The 19,252-nt window shown below is 29.6% G+C and overlaps 1 protein-coding gene across 1 annotated transcript; it reads right to left on the minus strand.

Moving 5' to 3' along the window:
• Positions 1–1,052: 1,052 nt before the first annotated feature.
• LOC135929403 (kinesin-like protein KIF23) lies at positions 1,053–19,252 on the minus strand. Its single transcript, XM_065466000.1, has 23 exons — positions 19,239–19,252; positions 19,103–19,169; positions 18,939–19,061; positions 17,055–17,160; positions 12,451–12,587; positions 12,148–12,284; positions 11,874–12,038; positions 11,568–11,667; positions 10,811–10,945; positions 10,274–10,376; positions 9,774–10,009; positions 8,521–8,784; positions 8,231–8,383; positions 7,666–7,860; positions 7,223–7,445; positions 6,607–6,863; positions 6,297–6,350; positions 5,518–5,617; positions 4,203–4,345; positions 3,970–4,070; positions 3,021–3,136; positions 2,395–2,473; positions 1,053–1,127 (listed from the first exon to the last, which is right to left on the minus strand). The coding sequence occupies exons 1-23, from the start codon at positions 19,250–19,252 to the stop codon at positions 1,121–1,123; spliced, it is 3,015 nt and encodes a 1,004-aa protein (XP_065322072.1). The 3' UTR covers positions 1,053–1,120.

Consider the following 19,252-nt stretch of genomic DNA (forward strand, 5'->3'; position numbering starts at 1 on the left):
ACCTTATGGGCCTTAATTTTTTAAATCAAGTCTGGCTCAGGCCCACAGTAAAATTTTTTATTAGAGCTAAGACTGGCCCATATCTAATACTTAAGCCAGGTCCAAGCTTATTTATAAAAAAGTTTCCCAAGCCCGGGGGAAAACGCCTGTCAATTTAATTTATTGTATTTAATAAAAATAAACGGGTATGAGCCTGTGGACTGGCCGCCCATGAAGGTCTTTGATAGCTTTTTTGATAACGACTCCGTTAATAAAATTTTCACGATTATTGATGGTTTGGCTGTTATATCGCTCATAAGAGTCCGCTGGTGAAAATATTCATTAATAAAAAACGCCATAGTCTTTGTGTATAATAGTATTCGCTATAAATAAATATTAAGTTTGGCTGAAATGATATACAACCCTTTAAACAAATTATCTTTAGATAGACAAATGTAACCAAATCAACGCATGCAATATTAATATATATATATTTTTTTAAGCTATATACTTATTATATAAGAAAACAAATTTAGAAAAAAATATATTCGTATTATTAGAATTTATTACACAATAAAATGGCATTATATTTATTATCTTCATAATCAATAAAATTAGCAAGCGTTTTCTATCATAAAATGGGGGGGGGGGGAGGGGGAGTAAGGAGAATATTGAATAATAATCTAAAGATATATCTATTTGCGGCAAATGATAAAAAATAAATAAATCTATATTGAAGGTTTACATAAAATAATAATACATAGATAATATATCTAATATTTGTAATATAAAATAAAAATGATTTTTTTGAATGGTATGATTTAATGAGATTTTTTTTAAATATTAATAAATTTTTATTAAATATCCTCAAAAGTCGCGAATCCTTAAGATTCTATCTTTTTCCAAGGTGAAATGCTTGGATAATTTCAAATGGCGACAATGGGGAAGGTATTTTAGCTTACGAGCAAAAAATTTTATATTATAATTTATAATAAAATATTACAAAGTAAATTACAATTATATATAAAGGAAATTTTTTTAAAAAAAAAATGGCTTGAAGGGGTAAATACGTGTGTTTATTCATTTATAATTTTTTGGTTGTTGTCAGAGATGGATGCTTTAGAAACGAGTTTTCTGCGGTCTAGGAACTAAAACAAAATAATATTACCTATATTTTTTAATTTCTCTTCTCATACAAAAAGTTTAAATATACGATAATAATAAATTAATTCTGCAATTATGAACAAGTTTTTTTTTGGAAAAAATAAAACGATTATGGAATTAAGTCTATAAATATTTCCCAATTCAACATTACAGCCGTTTCGATTTAATAAAACAGCCTTGTTACATACTTAGGCGAACGATATATTCCTGTAGGTTCTATTTAAAACCAAATTATAATAAAGTTTAAAAATGCTATAAAGGTTTAAAATATGTATAAGGAGTAAGGTTAGGGTGGGGGGGGGGAGTAGGAAAAGGAAAGATGGCAAGCAAAGATTGGAATCAAAACACCATGAACGGTGAGAAATTAAAACCCGGAACTTCAACTTGTTTTAAAAAAATTATAGAAATCGGAAAATTTTTTCGGATTTAGGTTTCAAAACTTAGATACAAAGTGGGAGAATAAAAAAAAGTGGGAGAACGACGCATGGTACCAACCGACAATTCCGTTATAATAGATACCCGAAAAACGGGTTATCACGAAATTTCTGTTACAACAGCTGATTCGTTAAAATTTATATTGGCCATTTAATAATCTCAGAATAAAAAAAAGTGGGAGAACGACGCATGGTATCAACCGACAATTCCGTTATAATAGATACCCAAAAATGGGTTATCACGAAATTTCTGTTACAACAGCTGATTCGTTAAAATTTATATTGGCCATTTAATAATCTCATGGTTTGTCAGATTTGACGGGTTATTAATAAAAACGTTAAATATTTTTTGAACTATCTTAGCCCTAACCCAATATCTCTCTAACCACAAACCTTAAAGTGCGCACAAATTGAACATTTCAACGCTGCGTTATAAAACGCAAACAATGCATTTTAATTGCATTCGTTTAAATTGAGTACGTTTGCGTTTTGTATTTTAAATTATTGATATGCGTTTTAAAACGCTGCGTTGAAACGTTCAATTTGGAACTATTATTCCTTATTTCAAATACTCGTTTAATTTTAACTACATCTGACCCATTTAAAAAAATGTCCTTCAATTAAACATTCTTTGGGTTAGGTTGAACTATTATTATTCCAAAAATGATAATTGGTATCCATTGTATCGACCAATACCGTGCTTAAAAAGATGGCGCATGCGCAATGATAAAAAGAGAGATGAATAGAAATCTGACTTAATTTTTTTTAAAAAAAAATTTTGCGGCCCTAATTTGTATAAAAATGGAAGGGATATTACTTAGATTTCGATTTTGAGTCATTCTTGTTAACCAGGATGGAAGGATTGGAATTTCTCGTCTTGTTAGGTTTTTCACCTCCTTTTTATAAACAAGTTTTCCCAAAATTTATATAAAAAAATGGTTTAAAAAGTAATCGTGCAATATTTAAATATAGGTATCCAGATTTATAATATTATAAATCTAAATAGCCAAAATTCATATCTTCCTAACCCAAAGAGTAATATTTTCTAATCTAATTTGTAGCCTCTTTTTGTAAAAAAAGATCTAATTGGAAGATCTTCTTTATAACTTAAACAATGACCTGGGAGAAGGGGGTGGGGAGTGTAGATTTATCATTCTTCCTACTGATTCCATAATCCGACCCATTCCAATTGATCCGTTAAAAAAAATCCTATCTGCAATTCAAAATAATTTCCGGGTAATTTAACGAAGTAATCTTTTTAATGATTGACATTTATTTTAAAGTTAAGATTGATAATATTTTATTTTTTTACAACTCTTTTTGAAATATCAAAATAACTTTCCCGCGATCATAATTTTTTTAAAGGTTGCCACAAAATATATAAACTATCTATCCGACCATTTTTGAATCCTCAATTATGGCCAAAAAAATAAAATATTCTACCTTCGTTGTCCTCTTCCCAATCTATCATATGACTTTCCCCATCCGGGTCACTCAAAAGTTTCTGCAACGTGTCTTCCCTGTGACAATGTGCGTCGAGATCGGGATAAAGCCTTTTCCTGATAACGTTTTTTTTAAAAATAAAATGAATTAATAAATTATAACTAATTTACATCTTATTAAATTAAAATAATACGTTGTAAATTGGTCAAAATTATATTTATTTTTTGGGGCAACATAGCTTCGCTTTCGAAATTAAATTTTTATTAGAAAAGTTTTACAGAAAATTTAAAAACCGATATTATCACATCAATTAGTGCCGTTTAAACGGGTCGATTTGAGCCGATTTTTAAAAACGGCCAACTCAGTATTTTAGCAGCCAGAAAAAAAGATATCGCCTAAACCTCGAGATTTCTGCTAATATAGGTGTCCAAACTTTCGTGCCATCTTCGACCAAAATTTTTAAGGCTTAGCGCAATATTTTTTCTGGATAAAATTTTTGGGTTAGACGTTTCTAAAATTCGGCTCGAATCGAGCCGCTTAACAACACTATTCCTAGCTGTAGACCGGTTTCGACCTTGTCAGGTCTCGTCAAAATAGAATAGCTACTTTTGATGTCGTATTATGTGTATTAATAACCACTAGAATTAAATTCTTTTAGGGTTATTGTAGAAACTTTAATTTTTTTTAAAATATTATATTAGTTGCTAACCTCCTACATAATTAATTTTGAATTAAATCAGAGGAAAATAAAATATTTTAACATTTGTTAAGAAATCTCGTATAAGTTGCCACATTAAAAAATTTTGTTTTTTTAAAAAAAAAATTTATAAATTTGGATTAATAAATTTAATATTAAAATAAAAAATTTATGTTAGAAAAATAAATGGGGGAGGAAGGGGGGGAGGGTGAGGGGGGATGTCATATTAGAATAAATTTTATTTTTGAAAACTTGCTATTAGATGTGTCGGACTCTACTTTCTCGTGGGTGTGTACTTCAATATCGTCGAAAATAATTGAATTTCCGCCAGATGGTGTGGCAATGACATCACCCTAAAAAATATATATTTACAAGATAAATTTAATCAAATATATTAGAAGAAAAAATTAAAGAAAAGAAATGAATAAAAATAAAATAAGGAAAAGACGAAATAAATGAATGAACAAAAAAAAAGTAATAATTACTTTATAAATTTGTGTCCGAAGGTCCCCAGTTTGAGAATCCTGTTCTTGCTTATTCAAGAAGTATTTGTCGCATTTCTTTAGCTCCTTCTTTTGCAAGATATGCGCTGTGGTCGTATTTTTGACTCTAGGCCTAAGAACATCGTCTTTAAAAAAAATATGTGTTTTAATAAGATATGAAGTGAGCAAGAAAATTGAGATCTTGACCAGACCCCCTTAAAATTTTGACATAAATTTGTAAGGCTGTCATATATGTTCTAGTTAGATTAAAAAGGAAAATTTAAACTGGTTTGTAAATTATTTTACTTGAGAGATTTTGCTACAAATTCTCTCTCCCTCATTTTATGTCCAGTTAAAAGTTTAATTTTTCAATTTTTTTTTAAAAAAAATGGCAAACGAACTAAAATTTTAATGTATAAAGAACATATAGATGGCGCTATATAAGAACATTTCATTTTACGTAAGTCTTTTTTTCTTCTTATTACTTAAAAAATTGATTTTTAAAAGTAATATCATGTGCATTTTAAAATCATAAAAATTTACATATTATTTCTAAAATGTGGCTTAAGTAATTTTATAAAAACACTCGTAAATTTTACGCCTTCAACACGCCTTAAACGATAAAAAAATCTTTTATAGCGTCAAAAAGTTTATATATAGCGCCTTCACATTTTTGTACAGTATTCGACATTTTCAATTGGCCTCCATCTTAACACAAATATACACACATCCCCGCAGCTCTCATGCAAGATCTAGGTTGATAGTAAAGGACACCCTTCTTTACATTTCCATATTTATTTCTTGCAAATCTATCAACTTATTTATTACCATAACGGCTTTAATTCCAAAATTTTGGCCAAAAAAAATATTACACCGGCTAGGAGATTTTTTTTCACAGCTGGTAGAAATGTTTGGACATCTATTAACACAAAATCTCTAGATTCGCCTAGCATTATTTTGGCTCACTAAAATCTTTACTTAAAAAGTGACTAAATAGAGCTGCTTAACGACACAACCGAAAATTTCCAATAAAATGATACCCAAAGAAATGGTGAGGGGGTGGGGGGGGGGGGGGTTAAGCACGTGATTAGGGAAATAAAATTTTTCAAGATGAAATCACAAATTTATTTCAATTTTCCTTAAGATCTTCAATAATTTTTGCTCATAATTTATTTTTTTTAAAAAAAATGTGTCAAGAGAATTGTTGAGTGGGGGAGGGGGGTGTTAGATTAATTGGTTAGCGCTTCTTCGGACGGTTATATTATTGGAGGATAAGTTTTAAATAAATAAAAAAAAATATTAAATGGTAAAATATTACTAGTTTTGCTTTGATATTTTGGTCGATGCTCCAAGTATTTCAAGTCATTAACAGATTTTGAGCGCCGCCTGTGTCTGAAATTAGCCACTGGTACGCCTCCCTTCATTTAAAAAAAAATCAATTATAAAAGAAAGAAAGATAAATATATTTATATTATTATATTAGAAATTATACCTACAAAAATACTAATCGAATAATTGCATTATTCGTATTCGATTCGAAATTCCGAATCGAATATCGAATAACAAATAATCGTTTTAGGTATATAAGAAATAGACCTAATGTTGTTTAAAAAGATAAAGATTATAACCAAAATAATATTGATGCGATACTAAAAATTCTGCTCATAGCTGGCGGAAAATGCTTGGAAATCTTTTTTTTGCCAAATCTCGATGAGTACATAATAATTACCTTTAGCTATATTCTAAATCTGGCCATTTTGAAAAATCGGACCCCAAAATCGGGCATTTTAACAGCACTAATTGCCAACCATATAAAAAATATTTCTTTTTGTCGCGAAAACAGGCCATGGCAGATTAATTATTCGGAAAATCATATAAAATGGAACCGTTCTATAATTCAATTTCCGGCTAATTCCAATTACAATCTTCCCTTTAATTTTTTTAAAAAAGAAAGTTTTTCAAAGATAATAGGAAACACTGTGTCTACGAAGGGACCATGTATCAAGATGGGGATTCTTTGGATCCTATGGGTCTTAATATTTTGATCTTTAGCCGAACCGATGTTTTTTTTAAAAAAAAATAAATAAAATTATTTACTTTCACTAAATTAGCAACTTTCGCGTCATACATTCTAGCTACCGAGGCAACGTGCTTCATTTTATTTTATTTTAGAAAAAATAAATAAGTTGTATCACGTGGGGCTCAAATTAGAAAGGTCCTAAGTGGACCAAGGTAAGTTATAGTTTCCGTAAATTGGCAAATGTTCTATTTTTGCGTTTTTTTAAACGCAAATATATTTTTTTTAATCTAAAACGTTTCATCTCAGAAAGAAAATTTAGCCACTATTTTATAATAATGTCTATAAAAGGGCAAATATAAATATTGTTATAGCAAAATAATGGTGTACCCCTGCTAGTCTATTAATACCGCCTGGTTGTTTGGAGGTCGATTGAGCACTCATCATTACGCTTCTGATGTTGCTGCTTTTAGGATTGGCACTAGAATACGGATGATTGGGCACCGTTAGGTAATGGTTAAGGCTTTTGAGGGGATGGTTGTTTAAAGCAGTCTTTTTTGGAGGAATATAAGGCAGTGCCAGATTGTTGGTGATAGTAGTTTTTTGAGACTCTTCTACACGAATTCCGCATGTTGGAGGAGCATTGACTGCAAAAAAAAATAAATTTGAGACGGTTTATTCGAATAATTTAATTTTAAACTTTTCCCAACACCTAACTTAAAATTAGAACAAATGCATTTTTTCCTTCTATTTATTAATATCGTCGCTTGAAAATTAGATTATCCTATCTCCAATTTTTGTTAATTTAGGGGAGACCAAATTTTAAAAATTAAGTTTCTATAGTTTCTTTAACCTTTATATTGGAATTTATTTTGTGTAAATAGAATAGTATAATTATAAAAAAAAATTGATTTACGTCAAAAAATTCTATTTTCTACAAAAAGCGGATATAGCATAATCTAATTTAGGCTACGATATATCTAATTTTTATTTAAAAAAAAATAACCTTGTAAAACGTTCTCGCATGCGGCTGAACGCTTTACCCTAGGACCGTGTTGATCATCTTCAACGTCGCTCTGAGCTTCGTAGTCGCCACCTTCAACTACCTCCTTCTTTACTTGCCACATTTTATCGTCATCTTGAACTATTTGCTTCAGGTGCCTCAATTTCTCGTTCTTAGCCCATAGCAAATTTTCCATTTCGATCTCTTTAGCTTTCATCTGCCGTTCCTATTTATTATATAAATGTTAGCTTTAGGTTTATATTTCTTAGGATTGTCGGTTCCCAAGTTACTATAGTTAAGTTATATCATAAAAAAAACTTCTTAACGTGGCCGAAAAGAAAGGGGCAATGTTCAGCTAAGACATTTCTTTTAGAAATCATTTAACCTAGGCTATGTATTTACCCCTCCTAGTGGAATGAGGTAATTAATAAAGAAGGGTGTTTTACCATGTCTTTTTCCATTTTCTTCCTGGCCAATTCGTTTTCGTCCAAGATGGTTTCGAAATTCTTGTGAGATTTATCCAAACAAGTCAACTTCCGGCTCAAACCGGTATTCAATTTTTGGAGATCTTGTACTCTGGACTGCAGGGAAATGTTCTGCTGATCCAATTCTAGAATCACGGCTTTGGCTTCCTCGAACCCCTTTTTTAAAACATCGTGATAATAATTTTATATTAAATAAATAATAAGCCGAGTTCTGACTCATCTGATTTGACTCCCTTTTAGAATTCTAGGCAGCTGAAATAAAATTCGATTTTCAGACTAAAAAAAAGGAAGAATAATAAAAATGCATTTAGGCAACCTTAGACTAAGATTTATGATGAATTTAATGGTATAAAAAATAAAATATAAGGTGTCCTAAGTACTTTTCAGAATAGAATTCTCATTTCATAATTTAAAAAATAAATTAAACGGTGAAAACGTTCACTTAGCCATATATTTAAATTATATTTATTCCCTTTCTTTCTCTTTCTAATAATTTTATCCATCTCTAATTAACAAATTATTTTACTTTTTTTAATTTGTTCAATTCTTTCTCGCCCATACCTCCCTGTAAATTGGAAAAATTCGCTAACGTCAAGCGGTGGAAGGCTGATACGCTTTCCTTCTTTTGGATCAACGTATTCCGCAAAGCGTTTATCATATTGAGATCCCTGCCAATCAACTTTTTTAAAAATTTTCGGATAGTTTTGAAAAACAAAAAAATAAATATAGATAGTGTAAGAGAATCACTCAAAATTGGTCAGGTTTCAAAAGAAGACCAAAATGAGAGATTTTTTTAGGATAAGAATATGATAATACCTCCAGGCTGGGCAAGTTAGGACCTAGGTCAAACTCCGGGGGAGGCGTTGTAGCTGGTGTGGCTATTTTATATTCGCAGTCGTCCTCCATTTCAGGTTCCTTCTCGCCTTCCTCCATATACTCGTTGAGAATATCGTAATTATCCCATTTAAGCCGGGTCTTGGCCAGTTTGCCCCGACCAGGGGTAAGCCCTGTGTCGATAGAGATAGGCAGGGCTCGGCTCACTTGGACTTCTTGGGTCAGTTCAGCAAACCTCGCTACTTGCTATGTATATATTTAGTGTACAACGTATGGTATATTAGAAATAAAAGGTCTATTTTCGAGATTCATAATTGTAATTATATATAATATATCTTTCCTTTTCGTTCCTTCTTAAAAATTTATTTCATCTTCCTTCGGGTAGTTAAGTCAGTTGATTCCTTATCTTAATTAAAGTTTATCCATTTCCGCTTATTATAATTGGATTTTTTATTGTAAAAAAGTATTTTGCGATCTCCCGTTGAAGAATGGGCTTGAGAGCCAATGAGGGGGGGGGGATTGATTTCATATGTCGATATTCAAAGTTTATAAACCTTATACTTATAAAGTTAGATCCAATCAATTTTGGAAAAAAAAATTCTAAGTATTTGGCGTTCTCGCGTTAAAGAATGGGTTTGAGAAATGTTTATGAATAATACTAATACAGAGTAGAGCTCGGCATGAACCGGCCCCAATAATCTGAGCCCATATGCCAAAAGATTTTTGGACTTTAAAAAATTGTGCAAAATATTTTTACAGGCTAGGCCTAATTAATTGGGCCAATTTATGCCCTTTTTCTTCATAAAAAATTATTAAGGGTTAGGCTAGACAATTCATGCAAAATTATTTGTTGGGACTGGGTTAAAAATTAATCAAATATCGGACCCCAATACTCATTGGGGTAACAATACAGAAAGATTTCAATAATCCTCGAATCAATCACTCAAGAATATAAGAATATTCAATCAAGACGATCTCAAGGAAAATCTGTCAATAAGATCTTTCACCTGGACGTCATATCAGCTATTACGACACATTTAGTCAGATGATATATAAATAGGGGTACACATCAAAAATTGATCAAAATACTTTGAATACTTTATATTTTATTATGAGATAAACCTATTATATTCCTATTTAAGATTATTTTTATGTCTATTTTTTTATCCCTTTCTCGATTTTTTTGACTATACTATATTCCCCGCCCCCAAGACAAACCAAAAAAAATAGCTAACCATATTTTCTTCGAAATCTTTCCCATCGGGGTTCAAGCAAACTACCATGCGCACTTTGCCGCGACCCTCAAAATAGTTCTTAAAGAGATGTGTCAGCTTCGAGTCCCTGTAAGGAACCATCCTGTATGTTTGCCCATTGGGAGTCTCCTTAGAGGATTCCTTCATCAACAAATTCTGATTTTCACGTAGAATTTCGAGACAATTCCTCAGCACCATAAGTGAAGAATTGATGTTTCCTGGATTCATAATTTGTATTTAAAAAATACAATTTACTCGTTATTTATTGTATTAAATAATCAGTATTTATTTTTTTTTAGAAAACTGATTTTAGCAAAAATAATATGAAACATAATAAATAATAACAATTACCTTATAAATTTTTTGAAAAATATTTGTTTTATTTATAATATTAAAATACTGGTATGAATGCCATTTAGGCAATTTTAGGATCAGCTGATTAAAGTTTTAAGTAATGCATATAAAATATGATAATGGCTAACCTGCTTCCCTAAGCCTATCCCCTACATTATTAGTTCTGTTTGTTCTTTCGCTCCCGGCTAAATCCACCAAAGCGAGTTGACTCATGCATATTTTCGATTTGTCCTATTTAGTTATTTTTATTTTTGGGAAGACAAATTTTAGGAAAGAATATGTAATACATAATCTTTTTAATATTATTGGTAATAAAAATCGATATCGCTTTTTATAGGGCTATTCAATCCCCTATCCAGATAAAACGGGTATCAATATACCGATATTACCACCTATCTATATCATTTTGGGAGGGATATTTTTTAAAAATTAGTTTAAAAAATGTAACTGTGCATATAAAACGTAACGGAAGGCCCACAGGAAATGAACCAAACAAAATAGTGCGCCCAAAGTCAATCACGTGAACGGAACAATATGGGATGATAGGAGTCACAAAATATGATGGATTATTCGATATTGGTTTAATTTTTTTTTAAAAAAGGAAACAACTTCTTTCTTTCCTTCTCTTCTTTCCACGAAAAAAAAAATGAAATAAAAATGCATACCTCTATAGCGTATTCCCCGGTGGGGTCCAGTGGGGCTTGAACCAATCTTATATTGAAGACCGAGTGAGACCGCGAACTCTCCGTATTTAGATGCGTGCACGCCATGCGTTTCTTTTTGATGCCCTTATACAGGACCTTTTATTTTTATCCCGCCATTTAAGAAGTTATTATTTTTTTAAGGAAAAACTGTTTTGAGAGAAAAATAAATTTTTTTGAAATATCATAAAAAACAAACAAATCGTAAACCGAAATCGGGTTTTTTGTTTATGATTTAAATTTTTCGACTACTCATTTCAGTAATATAAACCAAAGAGGTTCGAACCCTCCCCGGGTCCATTTTACCCCGGGTTCGATGCGTTGTCCATAAATTGGTCTTTGTTGAGGTCTCAAAATGCCCAACCAAACAATTTCCAATTTCTGAATCCGGGTTCAGGTTGATATCCCTGATATAAACCACTTATTGGAGGACAAACAAACCCCCCGTCGTTAAAAGCAGCATAATTAATATTATATTTCGTAAAATAAAGATTATTATTTTAGGGTTGAGCGGGTCCTGTCTTTACAGACTTTTATCAGTTATAACGTTTTAATACGTTTTACAAGTGAATTATAAAGAGAGCAGTCACTTTCATCAGAAAATATAGTGACTGTAAAAGTCTGCAACAATGATTACCACGTGACATTATCAACGATGTGCGGCCAAAAAAGATATATCAAAAGAGAGAGAAAAAAATTAATATATATAAAAAAACCAAACTTCTAAAGCCTCTTCCGTGCTTTTTACTTCAACTTCTGTACAGCCACTAACATAAATTGAGTGATTTGAATCTTCCCTCAAAGTCTTAGATATTTGGGTTCTTAATTCAAAAAAATTATATAATATAAAACGAAGGTTGTCAATATCCAAATTTTTCCTAACCAAAATTTAAAATAAAGGGTCACGTATTTAAAATCAAACTTAAGAGATCATGTGACTATGACAAAGAAGAACGCCTATCAAATAGTAGATTCCCTTCATTTAATATGAATGATAAAAACATAAAATATATCACGTGACCCGTACTTCATGTTAATCTGGTCCAAGCTAATGTCCTCCAGTAAATCGTAAATGTAGTTGTTATAAATCTCCACGAAGGATACGAAAATGGCGTAGGCGTTATCCTCGCAAACCTCCTGCAGCATCGTGGTGTTGGGCGAAAGGCAAGTAAAGAATTCTTCCCTTATAGCTCTGGTAGTGGGGAAAAAAAAGAAAGGCGATAAAATAAAATCCATTATTTTTCCAATCTCCCATTTCCCCCTTAAAATTTTTATTTTTCCTTGCGTGTGTATAAATAAACCTTCTAGGAGTCGCCAGGGGCAATTTAGGGAGGCTATTGTAATTGGAAGAGGAGTATTGCAAGGCTTTGTTCCTCTCGTAGAGGACTTCTGACGGGGATAAAATATCGTAGCCGTTATTTTTGTCAGGCTTGAAAACCTAAAAAATTTTTAAGAATATATAATGGTGCTGAAAGGAAAAATGCTTCTTGGTCAAACTACACCACCTGTTTAGCCACTACTTAATCTTACGTACCTAGAGGCAAAGAGGTCTATCTTATCTCTCTGGCCCATCCTCCTCCATAAAAAAATGGTGATGATTTTACGAATCTTTCCGTTTGAAGATCCTTCAAATTATCGAAAGCCGTTTCGAGGCACCTAACCAAGATCCCCTCATCGTTGGATTTCCCGTTCATGGTGTAGGTTTTGCCGGACCCCGTAACGCCATACGCGAACACCAAACCTTAAAAAAAACGTAAATGATAAATATAATTTATTTCCTCCATTATATTTGTCGTTTTTCGTAACATTTTATGTGTATAATTGATTTGACGGAAACAATATTTATATCATAGACCTGCAAAGGTACTATTATTTTTCAGGCGCGGCTCGGATTATTATCAATTTTTTTAGTTAATAATGGCGATTTAAAATATTTGGTCTTAAAATATCCGGTCCGGCCCGGTTATTTTTTTTTAAAAAAGAATTTTTGGCCCTACTCGGATACTTTAAAAAAAAATTAAGTGTTGGCCCTTGGGGGGTATCTTATTTATATGATCGGATCGACGTATCCCTAGTTTAAATCCGACACCAATCAATTAAAATAAATAGCCTCATTAATAGGTAAGGCAATCCCTTAAAAGGGGTTTCAACGTTTTATTTAGGATCAATAAAGAATACCGAAAAATCTTATGGATTCCAATCATTCGCGATACATTGATTACTACTAGTGTTGTTAAGAAGGCCGATTTGGGTCGACTCCTAAAAACGGCCCGATTATGATTTTAGCCAATATAAAATTATGTAAATCTTGAGATTTGGTATAATTAGAGGTTCAAAACCTATCTGCCATAGGCTTACAAGATATTATTTTGGCTAAAATCTTAATCGGAGCCATTTTTAAACATGGGTTTTTTTTAGTAAAACACTACTAATTTATCTCGGGGAACAACCTATAACCTCCGTGTGAATGGTAACTTAAAAAATTATTTTTGAAATGATTACAAGGGGAAAAAAACTCAATTTTTTTCTAAAAAATGTCGTTTTTTGTGAGAAAATGTTAGTTTTGAAATTTTAGGCTATTATCCCCTCCCCACTCGAAAGGCAAGGATAAGACAATTCATATTTAAAAATGGGAAAACAGCTGTCTTTTATTTTTTTTTAAAAAACAACAAAATCTGAAACCATGAAATTCTTTTGGGCTTCAGTAGTTATACAAAATTTAGAAAACATAGTTGTTTTTTATTTAAAAAAAAACACAAAATATGAAAACATTAAATTCTTTTGGGCTTCAGTAGTTAATACAAAATATGGAAAACATGAGTTGTTTTATTTTATCTTTTTTAACAAGTAAAGGAAGTCATATGGGTTTGTTTTAGGACGGCCATTCAAAGTCGTTTTGGGTGGAAGGTATAATTAAGAACCTTTATAATAAGTACAAAAATAAGTTAAGAGAAATAAGAACGACGTGGCAAAGATTTAACGTAATTGCTAACAACGGAAAAATAATTCGAGAATTTTTTTTTAAGAAGAAGCATATGAAACAACCCAGAAAATCCTGCTTTGAAACCAAGTGGGGGAATAAATTTAAAAAAATGATTAAATAGTTAGAACTCAGATTAAAAATTAATTGATATTTAAGATTAACCCTCTATCTATCTACATTAATTTAAATAAATATTAATAAAATCTTGCATAACAGACGATATGATAAAATGTCTCAGTAAGTAAAATTGTTAACAGTTCTTTAACTCAATTTTTTTTGTAGGAATACAATAATGGGGGGGGGGGGGGGCACTAAAAATCCGTGCCTAGTAATTTATTTTTATGTAAATTTAATTTTATAAAAAATAGTCTATCATTTTAAAATGGAATATTTATAATGGATTAAAAAGGCAGACGATAATATAATTTATAAAAAACCAATTCTCTTAAGCGCACGCGCTCAATTTTTGCTCATTATAACAGACGATATAGTTAAATAATTTAAGGTAAAATAAATTTCTGGAATTATAATGTAGAAATTCAGTGCATTGATATTCTCCTTGATTACCTAAATTTTGCTCAAATTATTTCTTTACTGTTGTGGATATTCGGGAGTAGAGGTTATAATAAAAAAAATAAACAATGAAATAGGATAAGTTTCTTAGAGGCCACCCTTCATAAAGTAATTTACTTTAATGAGTAACAAGGCTTGTTGATACCCTTGTAAAAAACGACATAATTACGCGAGGAAGAGCCTCTACATAATTGACCCTAGCTGTGGGTAGACCTGCCATATTTTCTAAGTCGGTATGAACGTGTTTGTGAGAAAAAAATTTCTAATTTATAGAACTTTAATTAAATTTCCAATCATAAACTACATATCTATCAATATACATTTTAATAGTAGTCATATTTTTTTTTACAAGTCAATATATAAATAAATTAGATAAAATTTTTAATATAATTTCCAATCATAAACTACATATCTATCAATATACATTTTAATAGTAGTCATATTTTTTTTTACAAGTCAATATATAAATAAATTAGATAAAATTTTTAATATATCTATTCAACGATTTATTTTAATTAACAGTAAAGCCTCATTTATAGTAGGTTATGTTCAAGCGTTGCTTTATCTAACGCTATCGAAATCATGGCTAATTCTTCGTAGCGTTTAATAATTTTTTAAATATACGTGGCAACATTTGTTTTTCAAATTTTATCATAATTTTTTAAATATACGTGGCAACATTTGTTTTTCAAATTTTATCATAACCCTGCATTCACAGTTAGTGCGAATTCGCGGCGAATTTTTAAAATAATGCTTTCCCTCATAAATGAGTCTTTAGTTACATTTCCTTGAAATTTAATTTAGTGACTATATTTTTTCAAGTTGACTTTGTGTGTCAGATGAGAACACTTGGCGAAGATTCTCATCATATTCATTAGTGGTGCTAATAAGTTGATTATCATTTACTTAATTCATCTTGAAATCATATTATCTAAATGAACATGACACACAGTAGATGTTGCCAAGCAAGATATGCTTCGGGTAATTCAACTTATAAAATATTTTTAAAATTAGCGGATAATATATTAGATAAAGTTTTCAAGGGCTAGAAAATTCGCAGGAACTAATTACGTTCCTCGCAAGATTTTACCATTCGACAACATACATATCTGTAATAAAGAATTTTAAGCTTCTTCACTTTATTCGTTAATCTGTTGAATATATTTGTAGCGCTAAATAGTTATTGATTTTTTTTCTTAGTTGCAATTACAGCCATATCAGAAATTATTCGTTAATTTATTTAGATGCCGTCAGTATGAGTTAAATTAAAAATAAACACTGGAATTGTCACATTAGCTAAGAATATTCATTACTCTATGTCCTAATAGAATAGTTGGGAATATAGTTAGTTCACAATCATAGTCAATTTTCAATAAAATATCAGAAATTTGATTAAATATGAATATAATTTCCAGCTAATATTATATAAAATATAAACATCAATTTAAAATTTCTAAAAAATTTACGTCTTATAAAATTTTATGATTTTTGGAGGGATTTTAAACACTTTAGCCCGACATTTACTCTTGTTATTTTCCGCGGAACATAAATACATTTAGCGGATGACGCGACCATAAAGTGGGGCGTGTGGCAGATCAAAAAAAAAGATTTAGCACCTGAATGGAAAGAAATATTTTAGGTTAGAAAGAAAATAATTTAAAGAATGGAAAAGCACTTTTTGAATTTGGTCATTATCTGTCCTAGAGGTTCTACAGGGCAGGCGAGTAAAAATATTTTTATACATTTGAGTGAGCTGGCGGGATTTAAAATATTTTTTGAAATTATATTTTTATCTCCAATAAAAATTCGAAAATTTTTGTAATTTTCTAGGTTTATATTTTGGACATGTTTTTAATTTTATATTTAAAAAAGCTTATCTCTTCTTTTTCGATATAGGTTCAAAATTTTGCAAATCTGATTTTTTTTTGGAACATAGCTTTAAAGAAGTGCTTAACTAAATTATATCTTATAAGTATTATACCTATTTTATAGTAAATTATAGGATGGGCCAGAAATTTAATAAATTTTAATGTACCCAGCTGGGCATTTAGTTTGTGATATAATTTTGAATTTCAAAACTACTATTTTGAATATAATATTCCTTTAAAATAATATGCTTGTTTCTTTGCATTTTAAGCTAAAATAAATCTACAAATAAAATAATAAATACACAAAAAAAAAATTAAAAAGTTATATGTGATATGATCCAATTCCAAATTAATACGGTTGTCAAAACACAATTGATTTCTAAAACTGTTGTTAGAGAAGTAGATATTCATAGAGTAGAGATATAAGAGCCTTGATTGAGAAGTGGAAACAATTAAATATAGATTATAAATATGATAGACAGAAAATTTATACAGAAAACTAAAAAACCAAGGTGAACTTTTTTCAAAATTTTAACAGGCTGGGGTAAGGAGTTAGTATTTTATCAGGCTTGGGCAGACAATTAAAAAGATATTCCAGCTTGCAAACTTTGGCAAAATAATTTTAACTTTCAAATTGACCAAGCTGACTTTGCAGATCTCTGATGTATACTAAAAATAAATAAAAATGGTATTAAATTAGATGTGATTAAAGTATAACGTGTACATAAATATTTATCTACTGTTTGTTTAAATAGGAAAATAAAAATACTATTAGAAATATTACCATTTTTCCCATTTAATAAGTCTTGTACTAGTGGCTTTGCTACACTTCTAAACACCGTTTTTTGTTTAGCTTCTGGTGGGAACACTTTGGTGAAGGTATATTCTGACTGAAAGAAGAAAATTTTATAACCAAAAAATATTATTTTTGTAATTTAATTTTGAAAATATATATGTATAAAGCCCTTTGGATATGATTGCTAACCAAATGATAAATATTAAGTGTGAAATTTAGAAGATTAGAGCCTAGATTTTTAAAAAAGTTTTGGTTCCAAAATATTTTTTAAAAAGTGGTTTTGATTCCTACAATTTTAAACAAAAATCAAACCTGAACAAAACCATTAACACAGCTTTAAGGAATATTATTTATAGAATCTAATCCAAACATGAACCATTAAAATAATTATTGTAACTAAAACCTTAACCTACTAAAAACGTTTGAACTTTTTGATATCCTAATTCCATGAAAGAATACTAACAATCAAATTGGATTAAAAGATATTTCTGTATATTGTTGTTAGCATAATAGAAATTTTCTCAACCATAAAATTTATTATTTCTATAGATAATTTGACAAATAAAATCTTGAAATCAATAATTGTATATATGGTATTATATTTTAGGAAAAGGTGTTAAAATTTAAATAAAAAGTTCTCTTTAAATAATTTTAATAAGCATCAAATCAGTTTCAAAAGTCTCTTTTTTGTTTAAATAAACCAATATTTGTTAGAGTGATCACAGCCATAGGGTTGTCAAATAATTTTTTTTTGATGGTGGCAGATTTTTATAAAAATAAGACTAATTACAAATTTGTTTTTCATATATTTTTTTAAAATTGAGAGAATTTTTACCTAACCCTGGTATACTACGTATATTAGTAAATATTACAAAGTGTATTTGGCAAGAATTAAATTTGTATATTTAGGCAAGCTTTAAATAATAATTTTCTTCCTATTATTTATTCTTATTAAAAAATATTTTCCCATAAAAATTCTCTTATCTTCATGAATTAGAACAGCTTGTTGGTAAAAATTACAAATGATAATCAAAAAATATGTATTTTTTCTTTGATATCCTCTATACCAGTATATTAGGGGAAAACTCATTAGAAGTAAGGGGAAATTTTCCCTAATCTATTTGTACTATTTGCACATTTTGCCCATCAAATTTGAAGTGTTTGTCTAAAGCTCAATTGGTTCTAAAATTATTTAAAATTTTATATTGTCTTAATTTTTATAATTTCAATATTAAAGTGACTTGTTTATAAGATTTGTAGTGAAGGGTTATTAAGTTTTTATTGGTGATTGTTTTATAATTTTAAAATTTGTACCAGTATTTTTATTAGTTATCAGATAAAACATATTAAATTTAAGAATAGGGGATCTAATAAAAAGAAGGAATTGAATTTTTTGATTTTTAAAATTTCTCTTTTACATGAAATATTTATATCAAAAACATGAATTATGAATTTATTTTTAGAATTTGTGGGAATTTTTTTGGTGTTTGAGAAATTTCAAAATATGATAGAATTGTACTAGTTGATTTAGTGCACTTTAAAAAAAAATTGGGTAGACCTGCCAACCCCGTTCCTGCAATAAACACTAAATTCTCTCAAATAAAGCACACAGCATTTTGAACATGTATACATTTGTTCAAATTTGGAAAATTTAAAAAATATGGAGTTCGAGGTTCTGTTTCCTATATTTGTCCAAGTTTTAAGGATTCTGATTCATAATTTTGGGTTAAATATATTTGATTAAATATAGATTTACAATCCTATTACAATAATTTCATAGTAGGGAGAGATTAAATTCAGAAAACGTTTATTTATACTTTGTATAATAAATATTCTGTTATATTTCATAAATTTAAAATGATTATATTAAACCTCTTTAATATTGACATTTCTTATATTCTGAATATTTTCTGGAGGATATAGCAATATTTTTTTCTCATCAATATATTGACAACAAATATCATCGGTTGAAGGAGGCTTAATTCGACAATATACCTATATTAAGGCTATGTAATTATATAGAATCTTAACTTTACTTCTACAGGATCTTTGTTGTCTAAATTCTTGTTATTAAACCCTTTCCTTATGGATTTAATATTTTTTCTAAAAGGTAGGTATTGATACAATTAAAATATATATATATATTATATTATTTTAAAATCTTTCACTTACATAGCAGATTTCAT

This window comes from Gordionus sp. m RMFG-2023, chromosome 1, assembly GCF_954871325.1.
Source record: "Gordionus sp. m RMFG-2023 chromosome 1, tfGorSpeb1-WG-v2, whole genome shotgun sequence".
NCBI lineage: Eukaryota > Metazoa > Nematomorpha > Gordioida > Chordodea > Parachordodidae > Gordionus > Gordionus sp. m RMFG-2023.